General features: G+C 45.7%; 1 protein-coding gene across 1 annotated transcript in view; it reads left to right on the top strand.

Moving 5' to 3' along the window:
- The window catches only part of Vstm4 (V-set and transmembrane domain containing 4), a 109,009-nt gene extending 90,896 nt beyond the window's left edge, over positions 1 to 18,113 (top strand). The window contains exon 8 of the mRNA XM_045137841.1: positions 16,776 to 18,113. Coding sequence (XP_044993776.1) covers positions 16,776 to 16,898 — 123 coding nt within the window. The 3' untranslated portion in view covers positions 16,899 to 18,113. The remainder of the gene's footprint in view (positions 1 to 16,775) is intronic.
- The last annotated feature ends 4,417 nt before the right edge of the window (positions 18,114 to 22,530 follow it).

The following is a 22,530-nucleotide window of genomic DNA, read 5'->3' as shown; positions in this document are numbered from 1 at the left end:
AGACTCATGTTTCAGAGGAAGAAACACAGGCACCAAGAAGTTAAGTACCTTGCCCAAGGTACCCAGCTTCTAGCTGGCTATCCCTGAGAACACATGCCTTTGAGCACCACCACACTCTAGAACCATCTCGTGATCCGACATGATGGAAGTTCCCATGAGGATAGGGTTAAAGCTTGCAGATTCTCAGAGTACACCCTTGGAGCGAAGCAAATAACCAAGCACTCACCATTTCTTAGCAAAAAAGTGTTATCTGGAGTGCTGCTTGACAGTGAAAGAACTCTGGGGAAGCATCTTGGGATTCCGGCCATGGGGGGAAGAAAATGACCACATCAGGTCGTGGAGCAGCTGCTGTGTGACTGTGAGATGTTTCATGTGTCAGGAACCTTCCCCAAGAGCATTATCTATAATGCATTTTCACTGGTAAATTCGAGGGGCGTCCATGTATCTGCTCGTTTGAAAAACCTTGCACCAACATAATTTAGCGTTAGCCTTTCTGTGCGTGGCTTCAGCAGGCTATGCAGGCTATACAGATGATCATCTGTCTGTCCCAAGAGCAGTTAGCATGGGCATGTGGCCCTCTGGCATGGAACTCCTTCTGAGGATTTGCTTTGCTAAACTTACTTTGAATTCTCTGGACTCAAAAGCATGGTGTGAATTTGCCTAGCTCAGGTCTTCCTGGCAGGTTCCTTCAATCCAATGAGTCAACAAACCTAGATAGAATCCGAAATCTTCATCTTCCAAACTTCTCTTCAAGGTCAAGATTGTGTCTGTCTCCCATTGTCCTGGAGCACACCGGAGTTCTGGCCATCTGCCACAGAGACTGGAAGTTGAGGTGGGATTGACAGATATGGCCCCAAAACTTAGAGATGGCCAAGTCAACAGAGCAAGGGGGTTATGTTGTGCCAAGGACATTGCCTGGCTCCCACGTGACTCTGAACCGTGGCTTGGATTGTCAAGATGTGCCTCAGTCAGCAGTCACAGCTGCATGCTGGACCCTAGACCTCACCTGACACCATCTTTGAGGCCACTGGTCCACCAGGTCTTCCAGTTCCAGTAGCATGATTTATATCAGGGGCTTCCAGTGGATTCTTCCTGTGGGATAGAGGTCCTGGTGGGTCGGCCACCTCCATTCCAAGAAGGTGATGAGTCAACTTAGTGACTGATTCTACTGGTTACTTCAGAAGGCATCTTGCACTTCTGCACTTCACCCCACATGACACTTAGCTTCATATTTCTACTCATCCCCTGGACACCTCCAAGGGGGTGCATGATATCCACACATATCCATACAACCTGGCCAATGCTGTGTGTACACCTTGGTCACCTCCACACTGTGCTGGTCAGGGGCACACATGCTCCTGTCTTGGAGGCTGTGTCTCTTGGGCAGGCATGGGGAGGTGCTCATACGGAGAGACCCGAAGGCTTTCCAGTGGGCTTTCTCTCCCACCCCCTCCGTCACCTTCTCTCAGTGGTGGCAGCCCCTGCCCGGCCAGGTCAGATGCTGTGTGGCCCTGAGGCCTCCAATGAACATGAGACCATTCCCTTCTCTTTGTCCTTTCAGTCAGAGCGCATGCTGCCCGCTGAGGATTCTGAGCGAGCTCCCAAGCCTCGTACATGTTGTGCTGAAGCCTGCCGTTCTTTCCCCCATCAGGATCCAGAGAAGGGGACTGCTGCCCGCTTACCTGACTCACCTGGACTCGGGGTGTTTTCCTTCCATGCACACTCACTGCCCGGGCTCGGAATCCTGAGCCGCCTGGGTGCTCTTCCAAGAGTGTGGCTCCCAGTCAGCCCTGAGAGTCTGAACTCCATAAACTCACACTCCATAGCTGCTGGGTAACCTTGAACCTCTTTGAACCCAGTTTCATGCCTTTTTATTTTGCTTTAAAAATTTTATTTTATTTTATTTTTGAAAGAGAGAGAGAGAGAGGGAGGGAGAGAAAGGGAGAGAATGGGTGCCCCAGGACCTTTCAGCCACTATGAACGAACTCCAAACGTGTGCGCCCCTTGTGCTCATTGCTACATCGCACGCTTGCATCGATTTTGCGTCTGGCTACATGGGACCTGGAGATTTGAACATGCGTTCTCAGGTTTCCGTTTTGCAGGCAAGCGCGCCTTAGCCACTGAGCCATCTCTCCAGCCGCCTTTTTATTCTTTATTAAGACAGTGTTGTCATGCAACCTAGACTGGCCTTGAATTTGGTACCCTCCTTCCCACACCTCCCGAGTGCTGGGATGACAGGCCTGTGGCGCCACGTCGTGCCTCCACACCTGGCCTTTGACACGCTGTCTGTTACCGAGCTGAGGACCGAACGGGGTGGTGGAAGTTAGTTGTAATCCACTGAGCAGAACCACATTTCAGCTACTATACTGAGCTACCTCCAAAAGCCACCTCTGGCTCAGGTCCTGTCCCCTCCATTTTCTATTTCTTTCTTCCTTTTTCTGGTTTATAGATGGGTTTGTTGGGCTAGTCTGGGAAATGTTACCATTTTTACTGTTTCTACAGAGAAAACATTTTCCACTTTACCAGACAATTTAGTGGGCTTTTAAATTGCAACTTTTTCTCTTTTTTTCTTTCTTTTTTTTTTTTTTTTTTTGCTGTATGGTCTCACTCTAGCCCAGGCTGGCCTGGAATTCACAGTGTAGTCTCAGGGTAGCCTGGAACTCAGTGATCTATCTACCTCTGCCTCCCAAATGCTGGGCCCTGCTTGCAACTTATTTTCATGTGGAAGCTATCTGCCCAATGGTTTCTGCACAAGTGGTTTCCATTTACTGTTTCTGTCTTGGAAAAGTATTTCTTTTGTCAGTTTTCATTATTTGTTTTCGTTTAGCATGGACACCAGAAGACTACATTCTCTTTTCATAATATGCATGAATATAAATACATGGACCAGTTGGCAAACGGTGTGACTCATATTCTAGCGTGTTGGTTCCAATGGGACTGAAGGGACCAAGGTATACCTTCCTTCTCCAGTATGGCTGTTTGGAGGCTCCCATTGTCCCTCTAGAGAAGAGGGGCACTCAGCCGACTCTTTCCTTTTTATACAGTTCAGGACCGTGGACCATGGAAGGGGTACTGCCCACAGTTAAGGTAGGGGTTCCCACATTCTCTCTTCTTGAGTAGAGGGTGTGCTAAGCACACAGTCTCAGCAGCCCTGTTGGCCATGGCTATGTGTGTGAGGGATGGCTTTCAGGCACAGTTAGTTTGTCTTACCAGTGGCTTCCCTGTTGAATAAGAAATGAGCACTTATCTTGAAGGGAGAGGAGGAAGTCTGCCCCTGGTGATTCTGCAGTCTCTTGAGTAAACAGATCTCTTGTAGTGCAACTCAACAGAAGCGTGGCCCATGTCTGAGCTTAGGGTGACGTGAGCACAAACCTCCTCTGTCCTGGGTTTTGATCCATTGCTGCAATAATGGTATTACCTGGTTGAATTCTTAACATTAGGAACTTGCAGAAGCTACAATTGCTTTTTTTTTTTCAAATGTCTGCAAACTAGGGCTGGAAAGATGGCTTAGCGGTTAAGCGCTTGCCTGTGAAGCCAAGGACCCCGATTTGAGGATCCATTCCCCAGGACCCATATTAGCCAGATGCACAAGGGGGTGCACGCGTCTGGAGTTTGTTTGTAGTGGCTGGAGGCCCTGGCGCACCCATTCTCTCTCTCTCTCTCTCTCTCTCTCTCTGTCACTCTCAAATAGATAAATAAAAATAAACAAAAAAAATTAAAAACAATTCTTCAACCTTAATTCGACCTGCACATCTAACTCTGATCTCCAGGCAAAACTCTGCCTAAGAGGTTGTTAGAGCCCCCCCTGACCTGGAAACGGGAACTCTCAGCTTGAATCCATATAGCTGCACCCACAAAATGAAATCCTCAGAAGCTACCCGTTAGGAGTTTGAAAGATGTGTGTTCCAAAGAGATGAATAACTTCTGGATCCCTTGAGGTTGGTTTTCCTAATGTCAGCAAAGTTAAGTCATTCCTTCCCTGTGGATGTCTTTCCATAACCATCACCCTAAACTAGGGCAAAGAGAGGCTGAAATTAGAGGTGGGGTGCAGCCTGGGCTGGTATCTGTGGTCTCAGCGTCTCTCTGTTGGTGAGGCGGAGGCCTGGGAAAGGCTAGGCAAGCCCTCGGAAGCTTTGAAACGTGCGATCGCTGTGTTCCATCTGGGGCACTGCGCCCAGGTGCCGTCTGCCCGGGCGCCAGGGGAGCTGCGCTATGTGAGAATTCAACCTGGCTTCACAGATGTCAGTGGGACCTGGAATTGAAGTCTAAAGTCAGTGAGCTCCTTAAGGACATGGGGTGACTGTGCTTCTGACGTCTATTAGAATGACTAAAGGAGAAAGATAAGCGACAGTAGTGTGGGGCAGCTGAAACTCTCATATCTCACGGGTGGGAGGACCCGATGGTTCCTTCTCGACAAATAATGTGACAGTTCCTTATAAAGTTAAACATATACTTGCCATATGAGCGAGCAGCCCCATTTTGGGGTATTTACTAGACAGAAATGAAAACACACAAAAGCCTACAAGTGAGGAACTGTTGTCAGCTGCTTTCTCATTGCTGGGAACAGACCTAACCAGAAGCAGCGTAGGGAAGAAAGAGGTTTATTTCAGCTTACAGTCCTAGGTTCCAGTCCGTCATGGCCAGGAAGGCATGGTGGCTGGAGCTGTTTGCATTCAGTCCAAAAGTGAAGAAAACAGAGAGCAATGAATGCTGCTGCTCAGCCAGCTCTCCTTTTTTATTTAAAGAAAGATTTTTTATTTAATTTAATTAATTTATTTATTTGAGAGTGACAGAGAAAGAGGGAGAGAGAGAGAGAGAGAGAGAGAGAGAGAGAGAGAGAGAATGGGCATACCAGGGCCTCCAGCCACTGCAAACAAACTCCAGATGCATGCTCCACCTTGCCCATCTGGCTTCTGAGGGTACTGGGTAATCGAGCCTCGAACCGGAGTCCTTAGACTTCACAGGAAAGCATTTAACCACTAAGCCATCTCTTCAGCCTCAGCTCTCCTTTTCATACAGCTCAGGACCCCAGCCCATGGAATGGTGCTGCTTCCCACATTAATTAACCTAATCAAGATAATCTCTCGTAGACCTGCAACAGAGGCTACCCTAATCGTTCCATCTGGTGCATATGAAATACTTCTCGGCAGTAAAAAGGAACAAACTGTTTATATAAACAACAGCCTGGGTGAATCTTGGAGAAAACTATACTAGCAAAAGCAGGGCAGTTCTAAGAAGTTATGTCTTTAATGTGACATCGAAGGGGCAAAAATCATGGCAAAGAAATCAGGCTAGAGATTCAAGTACAGAGGGTAGCCTTGGGAATAGGGGACGTGGAACTCTTCTGTACCAAATTATGGCTGTGGATGCAAGATTCTATACATATCATAAAATTCACAGAGCTGGGGCTGGAGAGATGGCTTAGCAGTTAAGGTGTTTGTCTGCAGAGCCTAAGGACCCAGGTTCAAGTCCCCGGTACCCACTTAAGCCAGATGCACAAGGTGGCACATGTGTCTGGAGTTTATTTGCAGCAGTGTCTAGAGCCCCTGGCACACACGCACTCTCTCTCTCAAAATAAACTAATTAATTAAAATGAAAAAATTCACAGAGCTATAAACATAAAAAAATCAAGTTTACCCGATGCCATTTAAAAATTAAGTACCACGGGCTGGAGAGATGGCTTAGCGGTTAAGCACTTGCCTGTGAAGCCTAAGGACCCCGGTTCGAGGCTCGGTTCCCCAGGTCCCACGTTAGCCAGATGCACAAGGGGGCGCACGCGTCTGGAGTTCGTTTGCAGAGGCTGGAAGCCCTGGCGCGCCCATTCTCTCTCCCTCTATCTGTCTTTCTCTCTGTCTCTGTCACTCTCAAATAAATAAATTAATTAATTTAAAAAAAATTTAAAAAAAAAATTAAGTACCTATATACATATCTATTTGTTAAACCCTCCTTGGAAGACATAGCCAGAGCTAAGTAGAACTGCCGTCACAGGGCGGAGGGTGCACGCTGTGTGGGCTTGTGTGGGCGGTGCCTGCCAAATAGCATTGCAGACCTCTGCAAACACAGCTCAGCAGCAAGCTCAGAATGTCCTCGTGCTTCGTTTCCGTGACGAAATTAATCTGTAGTAGTTTATGATGGCATCCTTTGGTTCCTTGGCCATTGAGCAACTTCGGGAGAGAGCTATTCTAACCCTGGTACGTGTAGGCATACAGGATGTCCCCAGTGCCCCAGGACCTGCGCCTGGCACTTTGCAGCCTACAACATTTGCGGCACCTCGGTGTCCCAGACAAAGGTCCGGAAAGATCTGTAAGGTGCTACCACAGGCTTCTCTGTTGTAAAGGCGTAAAACCTTTGGCCCCTGGCCCTGATGACACCACACTGTGAGTCCCACTGTCCTTCTTCCAATGACAGGTCCAACCTTCTTTTCCTATCGGGTGGGCAGCAGGCAGCTGTGATTACTGGGAGTGTCCCGGAGGTTCAATCTGCCACCGCCCGCCCGCTGGCCACTTCTGCCTGTCCCTGGTGTTTGGATCCATACAGCCTTGGCTTGTATAACACTTTCTTTTCAATCATCTTGGCGTTTTGTTGTTGCTGTTGGTGGTGGTGGTTTTTTTTAAATTTTTTTTTTTTTGTCTTTTAGACAAAATAACTGAGCATAGGGCAGGGTATCTGCCAGTAACTGTGGCACCTCTGTGTACGTTGCAAGAAAGCATCCCCCAAATCAATCACTGTGGGATCATTCCTGCATCCCCCAAATCAATCACTGTGGGATCATTCCTGCATCCTGAAGAGTGTATTGGGATGTCTGACATGAGGTGAGTTTCACCCCTCAATCACCCACACCCAGAGATCCTGTGTAGACCTTGGGCTGGTCCAGGGGTTTCCCGAGGCCAGAGTCCAGACACTTCCATGATTTCCCTCCACTCTCCTGAATATTGGCTCTGGTTTTCATTTTTACCGCTTCCAGGTCCTCAAGATCAAGTTCATCTGTTGTTTTCAGTGGTAGAAACGAGAGCTTGTCCAGGAACGTCTGGGCACACTGGTGTAGCTCTTGCTGGGCAAGGTGCCCTTTTCTGTAGGGTTTTTCTGTCTTGGACTCACCATGTCCTGAACCTCCGCCCAGTCTCTTCCTGAGGTGTAGCTGCCCGTTTGTTTCTTTGTGTGTGTGTGTGTGTGTGTGTGTGTGTGTGTGTGTGTGTGTGTCCTCAGGACAATTGGGCACAAAAGAAAAACATCCCTGGAGAGAGCTTATGGAGTGGTGGGTCGGTGCATAGGGATTGGATAAGAAAAGGCTTGGGGCTGGAGAGATGGCTTAGCGGTTAAGCGCTTGCCTGTGAAGCCTAAGGACCCCAGTTCGAGGCTCGGTTCCCCAGGACCCACGTTAGCCAGATGCACAAGGGGGTGCTCGCGTCTGGAGTTCTTTTGCAGAGGCTGGAAGCCCTGGCACGCCCATTCTCTCTCTCTCCCCCTGTCTTTCTCTCTGTGTCTGTCACTAAATAAATAAAAAATTAAAAAAGAAAAGAAAAGGCCTGAAAGTGATGCTTCCTGCTCCCGGAGAGCTGTATCTGTTAAGTCATCAAGCTGAGGATGACCTTGGGCTCTGCTCCTGCCCCAGGCTGGGGTCCCAGTCACCCAGCAGTCAGGCCCAGTAAGTAGCCAGGTAAAGGCAGCTCACCTTGACCTCCGTGCTGGCTTCTGTCTCGGAATCGAGCCAACCACAGAGAGGCATGCACCCCCCTGCCGCCCCTTCCTCACAGCTGATGCTGGCGCAGGCTGCCTACCGTGCAACTGAGCCCTGCCACAGCCCAGTGTCCAAGCCAAGTTGTACCAGGCAGGGCAGCTGCTGTGAGGAAGCCCTGAACCTCTCCCCTCCAGCCTGCTTCCTCGTGAGGCCCTTGGTTATTTCCTCCCCTTCCGCCCTGGTGGTCACGTGAAATGCACCTGCTCACCCCCGTCAGGCAGCTCATCCCCTCTTCTCCCAAGGGAGGCATCTGCTCTCCCGTCCCCACCTTGAACAGTGGGCTTGCATGCTAGGGTGCTATAATAAACTTCCACCGACTGTGTAGTTCAAATACCAGAAATGTGTTTTAGCACAGTTCAGGAGGCTGCAAGTCCAACATCAAGGGGTTGGTTTCCCCTGAGGCCGTTCTCCTTGGCATATAAAAGCCATCTTTGGGCTGGAGAGATGGCTTAGTGGTTAAGTGCTTGCCTGTGAAGCCTAAGGACCCCGGTTCGAGGCTCGATTCCCCAGGACCCACGTTAGCCAGATGCACAAGGGGTGCACACGTCTGGAGTTCGTTTGCAGGGGCCAGAGGCGTGCCCATTCTCTCTCTCTCTCTCTCTCTCTCTGTCTCTCTCAAATAAATAAGTAAACAAAAAAATTAAAAAAAAATAAAAATAAAAGCCATCTTTGCCCTGGGTCTTCCTGATTTCAACCCTCTGTGTTCATCTGTGTCCTAATGTCCTCTTCTTATAAGGATGCTAGTCACCATAATGGCCACATTTTAACTTTATTACCAGTTTAAATGCCTCATTTTCAAAGGTACTAAGGGACTGGGGGTTAGGACTTAACATACGATTATTACTTTTTTTTTTTTCCGATTTTTCAAGGTAAGGTCTCACTCTAGCTCAGGCTGACCTGGAATTCACTACATAGTCTCAGGCTGGCCTTGAACTCACAGCAATCCTCCTACCTCTGCCTCCTGAGTACTGGGATTAAAAGCATGCTCCACCCCGCCAGGCTCTTTAACATACAATTGAATTGATTAATTTATTTATTTTGAGAGAGAGGATGGGCATGCCAGGGCCTTCAGCCACCGCAAATGAGCTCCAGATGTGTGCGCCCCTGTGCGCAGTGCAACACCGTGCACTTGCGTCACTGTGTGTCTGGTTTATGTGGGACCTGGAGATTTGAACATGAGTTCTTAGGCTTCACAGGCAAGCGCCTTAACCGCTAAGCCATCTATCCAGCCCAGACTTTTTTTTTTTAAATTATTTATTTATTTATTTGAGAGCGACAGACATAGAGAGAAAGACAGATAGAGGGAGAGAGAGAGAATGGGCGCGCCAGGGCTTCCAGCCTCTGCAAACGAACTCCAGACGCGTGCGCCCCCTTGTGCATCTGGCTGACGTGGGACCTGGGGAACCGAGCCTCGAACCGGGGTCCTTAGGCTTCACAGGCAAGCGCTTAACCGCTAAGCCATCTCTCCAGCCCCAGACTTTTTTTTTTGAGTAGGGTTTTACTCTAGTTCAGGCTGACCTGGAATTAACCATGTAGTCTCAGGCTGGCCTCAAACTCACAGTGATCCTTCTACCTCTGCCTCCCCAGTGCTGGGATTAAAGGCATACACCATTATGCCCAGCTTAACATAGTATTTGGGAGACCATAACTCGGCTCTTCACAACTAATTTGCTGGATCTACTTCTTACTATCAACAGTCTGCATCTTCCCCTCGGTCCCCACTCTCTCAGAGTCCTTCTCCAACTAGAGAGAGGTGGACCCCTGACTAGAAATGTATGAAAGTGAGATTAAAGGGGCACCAAGACAAAGGATGGGGTCATGAGGTACCAGGAAGGTGCACACAGATGCCCATTGGTGGGTTCTGCTTCACAGATTCAACCAGTTCCAGATTTAAATGTTTGGAAAAATTGTATCTGCGGTGACCAGGTACTGATGTTTTCCCTGTTGTTAGTCCCTAAACAGTACAGTATAGCAACTATTTCTACATCATTGACATTGTATTTGTGTCATAAGTCACCTAGAGGTGAGTTAATGTATAGAAGAGGATCACATGCATGCATGCATGCATACACACAAATACTGGACCATTTTATAGAAGAGACTTGAGCACTTGAGGAGTGTGTTAGTTATGGAAGTCCTGGAAACAATTCCTTGTGGATGCTAAGGGATATGATGAGTTTGTTTGAGGGACAGAAAGAGAATTTAACCTGGATTTTCCATAGGGTAGGTGAAAGAGAAAAGTAAGTAAAACCAGATGGCTGAAGAGAGCCAAAATGGTGGTGTTGCTTTTCACATGCTTAGAAAGTTCTAGGGCTTTTTCTGAGGGGCTCTACGCAGGACATCTTGGCTTTGGTGCACCTCTGCTGCCTGTTTTCCAATGGGTTCAGTGATACCTGGTGATAAATATCTAGTTCTGGTCTGAGGCCTGTGAGGAGAGAGAGAAGAGAGACAGGCAGAGAATGGGCACGCCAGGGCCTCCAGCCTCTGCAAACAAACTCCAGACACATGTGCCCCTTGTGCATCTGGCTTACACGGGTCCTGGAGAATTGAACCTGTGTCCTTAGGCTTTTCAGGCATACGCCTTAACTGCTAAGCCTTCTCTGAAGCCTGATATGCTGTATTTTTATGGAATCCTGACAAGAAGAAGTCTACGTGTTTAGTTCAGATATAACTTGTTTTCCCCAGATGTTTTTGATCTGCAGTTGGTTGAATTCATAGACACAGTACTCAGCGCTACATAGGGCCACTGTCATTCAATTTCCCCCAGCACCGAGGAGTAGGCTGAAGGCCTGGAGAGGACTGTTTCTGAGACGTCGTGGCCCACAGACAACTAAGGATGCTTCCTAATTCATTATCGTCCAGGTCTGGAGTTGCATAGATGCTGGGAATGGCGCCTAACCTGATCCAAGTCTGTGTCTGCCTAGTTGAGATTTAAGTGAGAAGTGCCTAGGCTGAAACAGGCGATGCCCTCCCACAAACCGCTCACCTGGTTCTGCCCATTGCAACCCCGCCTGCTTTAACTCTTACGCTCTGTTCCTAGCTCCTGCTCTGACCATTCACTAGTCTCAGTCTTCCCCATAGGCGGGAAGCTCTCTAAGCTACTTCTCAGGTGCACCTCAGCCTTCCCCTGAAGCCCCGGGGACAAAGGCAGGTTGGTGAAAACCACGGATCATACATTTTCCCCCTTCTAGTAGCCACTGGGAATTCCTTTCCACTTAAACAAGCTGAGAACTGTAATTAAGTACATGGTTGATGGTGCTGGGCAACAGTGCCTGCCAGGGAAACAATAGGTTCTTTAAAGATGCCAAGCGCTGATCGTCTGCATCTTCTGTTGTGAACTGTATACACTTCACAGTCCCGAGCCTCCTGTGCGCTGCCTCGTATCGTCAATCAAATTATTATATTCCAGAAATATGCATAAGGGAAATGATTGTACACATTTTATGGTGGGTTGTTGCTTGAAGCAGTAATTGAAGTACCTTTTCCACTTATGAAAGTACTAATTTTATTTGTTTTTATTGCTTTTCTAGATGCAATTATTTATTTAGTGTGCTTTGGCTTTATTAAATTATGTTTACTATAGGAACATCATAAAAATGTATGAAAACATCACATCAGCCAAGCCAGCCTGGTGACCTGTGTTGAGAAAGCTAGTGTTATTTTTCATATCCAAACGTAATGAAATAACTTAAGAATAAACAGATAATCTACACCAGAAAACAATGCAATTTCGAGGTAATGCAATAAAGCAAGTGGACAATATGATTTCATAAATCTCGGTTCTAAAATTTACATGAGTTGGGTTTTGAGTGCTTATCCGAAGACACATGGCATTTCTAAATGGAATCATTATGGTGTGAAATGTAATTAAACTGAAAGCAAGAATGTAAACAGCGCTTCTGTTGGCTGGTAAGAAATGAGCGACTAAGGAGCAACGTGAAGGCTTTTGGTGTCAAAAGACAAGTGGAGACTCTCATCCTTGCAAATGTGCTTAACTTTGATCTTAAGAAATGGCTGGACGGGCAGCAGAGGCCACTTGGCAATCACGGGTCCAGAGGTGGCGGCCTGAAGGAGCTCCTGTCTCCTCTCCTCACCTCCTGCTTCCAGCCCCATTATGATGCTTCGTCTGTAAGGAAGAGGCTCCTGGCTTTTGGCATTCTCTTGGAGAAGCTTAGATTGAATTCAAACCAGATTTTTTTGTCCCAACTTTCTGTGGGATAAATAAAATATGGACAAGCTCTTTCAAAAGAGCAAGATTCAAAATGACAACAAAACTAAAGCTAAAAACTAAGCCTCAATTCCAACATTTAGTTTATAGAGAGCCAAGCTGCTATATACTGTAAATTAATGACCTTTTTTTTTATCTCTAGCTATAATTCTAAATGGATTAGTACGTGGATTAAATACACATGCTTACTGCAAAATCTAAAAGGTACAACAATCCTGAATAATGAAGCGCGAGTCTTCCCTAGCCAGCCAGCGGATGTCCCTAAGAGGCTTGGCTAGTGGGTCCTCTAGCTGCTACAAGATTTCCAAAAGTGTCCAGGTTTTCCAAGTGTAAAACACGTGCACACATATTTACACTCATGCATGCACATGTATTTACGCAAATGATAGCAAATATGCAAAATATGTACAACTACATCAGTTTTAAACTTTCAGAAACATTCTATTGGCTGGGAGTGGTGGCGCACACCTTTCATCCCAGCACTTGGGAGGCAGAGGTAGGAGGATTGCAGTGAGTTCAAGCCCAGCCTGAGAATACATAGTGGATTCCAGGTCAGCCTGGTCTAGCAGCGAGACCCTACCTCGAAAAACGAAAACAAATTATGTTATTTGTATGTGCACATAGTTGTCTGTGTGTATGGGTTCTCCAGGGTCTCTTGCACCTGTGCCAGAGGTATGCACAAGTTCGTGTCCAGCTTTACGTGGGTGCTGGGGAATGACACATGGCCTGGCAGGCTTCGCAAGGAAGTACATTCAACTGCTCCGTCTCCTCAGCCCACTTTAAAGTTTTTATTGACAGTTTTCAAAATGTGCATAGTGTATCTTTATCATCATTCCCTCCCATCACCTTCTTTTGTACCCCCTCCCCACTCCCCTTCCCCTGAAACCTCTCTTCTTTCCAACTAGTCCATCTTCTATCTTGATGTCTTTTTATTTTTTGCCCTCCTCCACCATCTAGGAGAGTGTTGATGGGCCCAGTATTACACAGGTCTTGGGCATTATGAAGCTATGAATCCAATGACTATTTCATGTCTGGGTATAATAGAGATGTCTTATTGAGTATTTTTAAGTTTGTATTTACTTATTTGAGAGAGAGAGAGAGAGAAAGAGAGAGAGAGAGAGAGAGAGAGAGAGAGAATGAGAATAGGCACACCATGGCCTCCAGGCACTGCAAATGAACTCCAGAAGCATGTGCCACCTTGTGCATCTGGTTTATATGGGACTTGCAGAATTGAACCTGGGTCCTTTGGTGTTGCAGGCAAGTGCCTTAACCACTAAGCCATCCCTCCTGCCCTACAATATGTGGTGCTGAGGATCAAGCCCAGGGCCTTGCATATGGTAGGCACACACTGTACTACTGAGATATACCCTCAGCCTACTGTTCTTAAAGACTTTATATGCCATCACACATTACTGAGTGTATGTCCCAAATTTCTACTCATGAACTTAAGTGTTTCTAGTTTTATGCTTGTTCCTACAAATATTCTTTGCAGTAGTAGTATATGAGAGGATGTGTCAATTTGGGAAACTTTTGAAACAACTGGTTGGAGGGCTGGAAGGATGGTTTAGCACTAAAGGCACTTGCCTATGAAGCCTAAGGACCCAGGTTCAACTCTCCAGATCCCACGTAGGCCAGATGCACATGATGGCACATGCATCTGGAGTTCGTTTGCAATGGCTTGAGGCCCTGGCATGCCCATTCTCTTTCTGTCTCCTTCTCTCTCTCCTTTTCTGTCTCTAATAAATAAATAACAAAATATTTTTTAAAAACTGGCTGGACACTTTACACACAGTGCCTGGGGAGATAGCTTTGTCAATAAAGTACCTGCCTTGCAAGCACAGGGACCTGAGGATGGCACACACATGAACACACACACACACACACACACACACACACACACACACACGGAGATTAAACTCATTAAAACCACTCATCTCTTCAGATGAGCGAGACTGCCTCTCAGTTGACCTGTGAAAGCCCCGCTAAGCTTCCTTTCCCATGAGCTATCTGGGGATTTCCCACCGCTGCTGCTTCATTTTCTGGTGAATTTGTGCCCTTATCTTTGTTGAGTTGGAAGTCTCTTTGATATGAGCTGCATACATCTCTCATGTCCTGTCATATTGTGCTGTGACATAATTGAGAGAATATTTTGCCATCTATCACATGAAGATATATGTCATGTTTCTATTGCTCCTGGATTTTATAATGTACTTTTGTTTTTGGCTTTTTTGAGGTAGGTTCTCACTCTAGCTCAATTCCATCTGTAGTCTCAGGGTGGCCTTGAACTCATGGCGATCCTCCTACCTGTGCCTCCCAAGTGCTGTGATTAAAGGTATGTGTCACCACGCCTGGCTCGTGTCATACTTTAAAATGCTTTCTATACTCTTGATGTTTGTTTAAAAATATTTTCATTTATATGCAAGAAGAGAGAGACAGAGGGGAGGAGGTATGCCATGACCTCTTGCCACTGCAAACAAACTCCAGATGCATGTGTCACTTTGTGCATCTGGCTTTACGTGGGCACTGGGGACAGGCTTTGGAAGCAAGTGCCTTTCTTCCACTGAGTCACCTCCCCAGCCCTGTTGATCCAATTTTTAATTACTCGTGTTTTCTTCCAATACTTTTATGGGTTTATTTCCCACAATTTTAACTCATTTATGATTATCAATATGCTTCCCAAGAAGCTCAACAACACTATTGAAAAACGATATTTAGGTTAATTTCTAAAGTTTCTCACTACATTAATGTGTCGAGTCACCTGCCAGTATCACATAAATTAGTTCTGTTGTATATTTTTAATATCACTAGAGTAGGATCACAAATTATTTTTTTATTTTAATAATTTTCTTAATCATGTTAAGAAAGCATACATCTATGACATCACTTGACAATAGATTTTATTAAGAAAGTTTTAGAATACATTATTAACTGCTTTTCCAGTGGCTATAGAAATAATCATGTTTTGTTTCCCTTTTGGTATTTTAATATTATAAATCATATTAATAGTACTGAGCTATGTTTGCATTCCTAGGATAAAAATCAATTGAATGTGATTATCTATATTTTCATATGCATCTTCATTTTCTCTGAATAAATTTGAATTAAATTTATGTTAATAAGTGATATTGTTTTCAAATGCATCAAGGCTTTCTTCTCTGCTTTTCTCTGGATCCGCATAAATACACTGAAATTACCTGTTCTTTGAAGGACATGGCTTAGCAGTTAAGGTGTTTGCCTACAAAGCCTAACAACCCAGGTTCAATTTCCCAGTACCCAAACACCAAAAGCTCAGCACATAAATCCAGATGCACAAAGCGGCGCATGCATCTGTAATTCGTTTGCAGCACCTGGAGGCCCTAGTGCACCCATTCTCTGACTCTCCCCTCGAGCTCTCCCTTGTTGCAATTGAATAAATAAAAATGTAAAAAAGAATAGTATATGTGATGCTGTTGAGAGACAACCCTTGATTCCTACCTTTTTAAAATATTTATTTTTGATTTTTATTTATTTGTGTGAGAGAGAAGTGGTGGGGGGGGGAGAGGGAGGGAGAGAAAGGATGTGCCAGGGCCTCCAACCACTGCAAACAAAAGTCCAGATGCATGTGCCACCTTGTGCAGGCCTATGTGGGTCCTGGGGAATGGGATTAGCCTTAACCGCTAATCCATCTCTTCAGCTCTGCTTCCTACTCTTTTGATGGTAACTAACAGTCAGACTTCGTGGAATTTATGTTCATATTTTTCTGGGACATTGCCATTTTGCCCTACATTTTAATTTTTTTCCTTATAAGTTAAGCAGAGAAGTCATAAAACATTTATGAAATTTCACTTACATTCTATTGCCTTTATTATTTACTATTTTAATCGTTTTTACTTCTTTTAGTTCATCTTGATCAACTTATTTTTCAGCTTGTGTGTGTTATATGTGTTTTTCAAACACCATATTTTAGTCTTGTGTTTGTTTTCTAATTTCTGTTGATTTCTTCACATTCTTTCCTTTTGCTTATTTTGTTCTTTTCCTAATTCCCTGAACTTTATGTTTAATGCTCTCTGGATTGTTTAATGAAAGTATATTCACAGCTAGGATTTTTTTTTTCAGAGCTGGGGAGTTGTCTCAGAATCCCTGCCTAGGTTCAATTCCTCAGACACCCCCATAAAGCCAGATGCAGAAGGTGGCTGGCGCATACATCTGGTGTTGTGCATTTGCAGCAACCAGGGACCCTGGCATGCCCATACGTGTGCATATACACACATAAAAATAAATAAAATATTTAAAATATAAAGCTGTGATTTTTCTTGAGCACTGCTCCAACAATATTCTTCGGGGTTTTTGCAAGTGGCATTTTCTTTATCATTCTTGTCATGATGCTCTGAAACTTTAGTTTTACATATAATTTTCTCATTTGCAAAAATTTCTAAGTTTATTATCAATTCCTGGGATGTTTTGTTTCTGTCTCTCCCTGTATATTTCTGTTTGATCCATGGCTATTAGTCACATTTTACTTTTCAGAATTCAAGTGTTCTTTGTGGCCTAATGCTGAATAATTTTTTTTTTTTTTGGCAATGCTCCACATGAGCTTAAATATAAACCACAGTGTAACTTGGCAGAGTATTGATTCCTGTGTAAGACAGTAAGAAAAATCTTGTTTCGTTATTATGTCTTATGTGTGCTTTTAATGGTTTTAGCCGCTCGTTTCCCTTTAAGTTCTCTAAGTACTATGGAAACGCATGCTTGATAAAGAAATGGGTGATGCAGAACAGCTGCAGTCAGCTAGAATTGTGTGTTTTATGTTTCTTTTTGTGTCTTATACAGCCAAAGATTGCTGAGGAGAACTTGACATATGCTGAGCTGGAGCTGATCAAACCGCACCAGGCTACCAAGGACGTCCCCGCCAGCACGGTGTATGCGCAGATCCTCTTTGAGGACAGGCTGTAGCTCTGCCTCCTCGTCTCTGGTTCTGTTGCCTCTGCCACCCTTATGTATGGTACTCAGAAACAAAAGCCCTATTTTTGTACTTTAACGTGTGCCTTAGGTGTGGTGGGAGAGCCCTCCACCACAGTATTCCAGTGTCTTCCAAGTGGTATGGGACTGCTTTCCCCAAGTAAGAGGGGTCATAGCCCTTGGGCATGCCTCTGGGGGCAATCAGTCCCTGGCCTGACCCTGAGGTATGAGAACTGAGCCCCAAGGGCACCTGAGGACATTGTGTGCTGAGCCAACCCCCTCACCTCTCCTCTTCCCTTGAGTTTTAGTTAATTTGTTAAAATATTTTTTAAAAAACCTTAATCTTAGTCTTCCACCCTTCCTGTGTGTGTATGATGCCAAGCCCCCAGTTTACAGCCACAGGAAATGCCAACAGAGGATACAGGATAAGGCCAGAGGGCACGTGTAGTCTCACAGGTTCTCTGATGCTCAGATGGCATTGCTAGGCACCTGGAGCATTGCCAAGTGCTGGCTGGCAATGATGGCATGCAGCTGTCATGGTGGCATCCATTGTTTTAAATAGATGCCCTGATGCTGGCTCTGGAAGGGCAGAGGGGCCGATGAAGGGAAGTCTGAGGTCTGTCTCTGAAAACCGGGACCTCTTTTTATGCCATGATTGCCTGAGGCTTCAGGTCCAGGATACCATTCTAGAGTGTTCCCTGCCCCCGCCTTCAGCAGAGTGGACCCAGAGACACTACAAAGCAAACTGTTTACCTTCATCCAAAGACACAAGTGTGCCACCAATGGGCACTCTGGACAAGGGAGCCTCTCCAAAGTGTGCCAAGCTTGATCGCTTCGTGCTCAATGCCCATGGTTAGAAAGGTTTTTGTCTGAGTTCCCCCTCCAAGGGTGGAGGAGAAAAACACGTAGTGAAGACCCTCCTCTGGCCACATGCCTTGCCCATGTCAACCTTGGATGTGAAATCTCACGGGGTTAGGTGGGAGTCAGGGTTACATGTGATAGACTCCGTGAGGCAAGTTTCTCTGGGGACCTGCGCAATGTCCAGGAATCTTGGATTTTGCTAGAAAGAGATCTGTTCTGATAGCCATCCTGCCTCTGTTGTGCATGTTTCACGAGGAGAGTGTACTCGGGCAGCCATTTACTGCATCCCATAGAAATTAACCATGTAATTTACCATGTATATACGATAAATTATCTATTTTAAACAAAGCTTGAGTGTGGGTCACTGTGTGACTTGGTTGAGTTTCTTATCTCCCAGTAGCAGGTGATTTAACCCTTCCTAGAAATCTTGGGGGTTAAATAAGATCATGAATATTGCTAGCTTGTAGAAACTATAAACCACTACACAGATACACAGACCACCTTTTTTTGACATTTATGCTGAAGATAGTCTTACTTTTAAAAATAAGCTGTTTTATTTTCAATTCTGAGGATTGAAGATAGGTTTTTTGTTTGTTTTGTTTTGTTTTGCTTGGGCTTTTTCTTTTTTTTTTTTTTTTTTTTTTTTGAGGTAGGGTCTTACTCTGGTCCAGGCTGACCTGGAATTAACTATGTAGTCTCAGGGTGGCCTTGAACTCACAGTGATCCTCCTACCTCTGCCTCCGGAGTGCTGGGATTAAAGGCGTGTGCCACCACGCCCGGCTGAAGATCAGGTTTTGTACACACTTGACAAGCACTTGATTTTTAATCTGTATCCCTAGCTCTGAAGCAGGTTTAGAAAACAAATTTTCACCCACACAGCCCTCTAGTGATATTTGCAGAGACTCATGAGTCCATATGAGAACGTCTTTGAAAGACAGGGTAGAAACTAGTTTCCAATAAAAAAGAAAAGTATGGAAGCCCATCCTTTTCTGTCGCCCGGATCTCGTTCCCTCGCTCTTTGCCTTGTCTGAAAGGCAGGTTTTGAAATTAAAAAAAAAAATCTGGAATAATGTATTAAAGTTTCCAAAGGCATCTTCTATGAGGGTAGCAAACCAAAACCATTCATATTATGTGGGTGATAGAGACTTCTGTATTTTACTATGGCTACGTTTCAGCTTGTATGGTGTTTTAAGGACAGAATGATTATCTGTGCACAGTTTTCACAAAAGCCTTATGGGCACGTGGGACCACTGGGGTTCCACACACAGAGGGGAACATAAGAGTTGATAGGGACAAGGTGACATGTTAAGAGGCAGTATCTTCTGAGGCTCCAGACCCCCAACCTTTTGTAAATCCCATGAAAGTTTTGAAGATGCAGTTAGAATGTAATGGCTACAGATTCCGTTTAGCCTTCTTCTCTCAACCTCTGGTCATGGCTACACAAATCCCAACCAAATTGTGGGCACGGGGGAGATCCGCCCTGACAGCAAGCTCAAACAAGAGTGGAAGCCACCACATCTATACAGAGCCTATCTGGTCGTCAGCTCAGAAGCAGACTGAGCAGGTAGTCTCAGAACAGGAGGCAATGGGTGGTTTTGTAGCTCGCACTTATCTGAAGTGACAACTAGTGACATTCTTGCTTAGAAAAATGATTCTGTTCATTTATTCTCTATCAAATAGATCACTAACTATGCGCTGACATATTGTTGCAGCCAGGTTCACATTGCTGGTAGAAATCACCCAACCAAGAGCAGCTTGTGGGGAAAAAGAGGTTTATTTTGGCTTACAGGCTCAAGAGGGGGAAGCTCCATGGTGGCAGAGGAAAACAATGGCATGAGCAGAGGGTGGACATCACCCCTTGGCCACCATCAGGTGGACAATACCAACAGGAGAGTGTGCCAAACACTGGCATGGGGAAACTGGCTATAACACCCATAAGCCTGCCTCCAACAATACACTGCATCCAGGAGGTGTTAATTCCTAAATCTCCATCAGCTGGGAACCTAGAATTCAGAACACCTAAGTTTATGGGGGATACCTGAATCAAACTGCCACACGAGTTAATCATTCACCAGAAATTATGAAAACGTCTCGCCACAAAGACATCCACGGAGGCAGCTGTAAGAGGAGCAGTTTCCAAAGTGGACAGTTGAGTGTATGTTTAAAGCAGCTAAAACGAACATGGACCCATTGCTTAGAGCACGGTGGCTTCTCCCAGACAGCGTGCAGGAGGTAGGTTCAGATCTTGGGGTGAATTTTGGCTGAGATCACAGTTGACAGGAAGTCATCATCAGGAGACAGAAAGGGAATTGAAAGTAACCTGAATGAAAGTCAAAGCCTGCAGACTCTGAGCTAAAGCGGCCTGGGGAAGAGGGCCGGGCCTATAGCCCTGAGCCTCAGCCCGTTCACGGGGACGAGAAGGAAATGCCAGGCCCGCCACCTTCTCATTCATACTGGCATGAAAATGAAACAGGACACTGCATAGTTTTATTCATAATTACACAGGTTGACAGAAGACTTGCTTTTAGACTATTCATGGCCCTGCTTGTCACTCTGCTAGTCTAGAATCTCGGCTGGGTTGACAAGGCCATGCCTCAGCCCAGAAATGGTCCAGAGCATGCAAGTGGCCCATCGAGGCTGTTCAGAGACATCGTGAGAAAGAAACCATCTTTCCCTTGGGCGGTCCTGCTGGGGCAGCGCACGTCCGATCGGCCTCCAGCCGCGTGGATGGAGAGTGAGGCTGAAGACCACAGGGACTAAGGGAGAAGCAGAGGTGAGGACGTCCCGCAGGCACGCAATCCCAAGCCGAGCTTCCCCGGCCCCCCGACTCTTCTCTTTCTTCAGATCTCTTTTAAAATTAGTTATCTTTCCATTGAAACCCTCATCTTTCTCTATCTAGACAAACTGTCACAAAAACAATTCCGAAACAGGAAGAAAAATTTCCAGAACAGTACTTAAGCATGAAGAAAAACTGACATTGAACATCATATCCAAGGAACCCACTTACGTCACACCCTATGACTGCATAGTCATCCTTTGCTCTTGAAGGATTGGTTCTAAGACCCGACAGGACACCCAAATCTGCGGTGTATTTTATTATCTAAATATAGTTAATACATGGATATACTTTATTATATAAAAACATAGTATTCACATATAACCTATATGAACTCTCTGAGTATTTAAATCATCTCTAGATTGCTTATAATACCTTATTTTATAATGCCTATTTACATTTGCTATGCAGATAGTTGTCACATTGTACTGTTCAGGAAATAATGACAAGAAAAAGTGACTGACATATATATATATTTGAGGTAGGGTCTTACTCTAGCTCTGGATGATCTGGAATTCACTCTAGTCTCAGGGTGGCTTTGAACTCAGGGCGATCCTCCTACCTCTGCCTCCCAAGTGCTGGGATTAAAGGGATGTGCCACTACGCCTGGCTGTGACTGTACATATTCAATGCCAACATACTTTATATCTTTTTCCAAAAAGGTTTGATTTGTGGTTAGTTGAATGTGTGAGGGGAACGAGACTTATGTAGGATTGGACTGTGTCCTCCTGCTGTCCTTGGTGAGGTCCTTCTGAATGGAGGGGCCAGCCCCCACGCTCTCCTTAATGAAAGGACCCTTCAGGTTAAGAGTAGGGATACCAGCAGGTCTAAAACAGAACAGAGACTGTGGTGACCTCCATGAGCCATGTGCATGTACAATGGAAGGACCTTTTGGTGTTGAAGGCTTCCACACAGAACACGGTGATCTTTTAGGCTCCTGACAGAGAGGCTTGTTAGACAGTGAGTCCACTCTCTCACCTGGGGCTCTGAAGGCTTGGCAGCCACAGGTACTGTACCCAGAATCATACCACAGCCTCTATATTTGGAGCAGAAGCTCTTCCAAGAAAGGAAAACAAAGCAGAAATTTAAAGCTTAGAGAAGGATGTGCATTCAGTATGGCCGTGTTGAGCTTGTGTTGCAGTGGAGAGTCCAGGCTGCTGGGCATGTAGACGGCGCCCCTTGACCTTTAATGTGAACACAGATCACCTGAGATCTTGGCTAAATGGGGATCCTAGCTCAGGAGATCTGGGGTGGCACCTGGGATTTTTGAGTTTCCCATAAGCTCCCAGGGGAAATAATCTTGCTTCTGGTCCCTAGAATACACTTCGGTTAGCAAGACTGTCAGCTGCCTGGAGTGTAGACCTGAATGTCTGTGGGAGTTTGGGTGCCCTTCGTGTAAGTACCAGACCAAGGCTGGAGGCCTGGCATTGGGGATATCCTCTGGGAGAGGCTGCCCAGTGAGAAGAAAAAGTGGCCAGGCCTGAGCGGTAGGGGCTGCCCGGATGGCAGGGCCAGAGCAGGCGAGGAACCCAGAGAAGGAGAGGTGAGGAGAGCTAGCAGCCTGACAGCTGGGATCCGGAGCAGTGAAACTCTGCTAGGTCCAAGAAGAATACAGGTTGCATGTTGGTTCGTCCCGTTACATCTTGACTCATTCTGAATGAATTGTATGTTTGTTTCTCATTTTAAAAGAGTGGTCTGTAGCCGGGCATGGTGGTGCACGCCTTTAATCCCAGCACTCGGGAGGCAGAGGTAGGAGGATCGCCAGGAGTTCAAGGCCACCCTGAGACTACATAGTGAATTTCAGATCAGCCTGAGCTAGAGTGAGACCCTACTTCGAAAAACCAAAACAAAAGTGATTTGTATGCCTTGGGAAATCAATTCTAAGGTTAACAGACTGGCGCTGGCAGTGTCTTCTCTATTCATTGTCTT

This window comes from Jaculus jaculus, chromosome 18 (assembly GCF_020740685.1).
Source record: "Jaculus jaculus isolate mJacJac1 chromosome 18, mJacJac1.mat.Y.cur, whole genome shotgun sequence".
NCBI classification, from domain to species: Eukaryota; Metazoa; Chordata; class Mammalia; order Rodentia; family Dipodidae; genus Jaculus; species Jaculus jaculus.
Note: the sequence above shows the minus strand (reverse complement) of the source record. Positions and strands in the feature narration are given on the sequence as shown.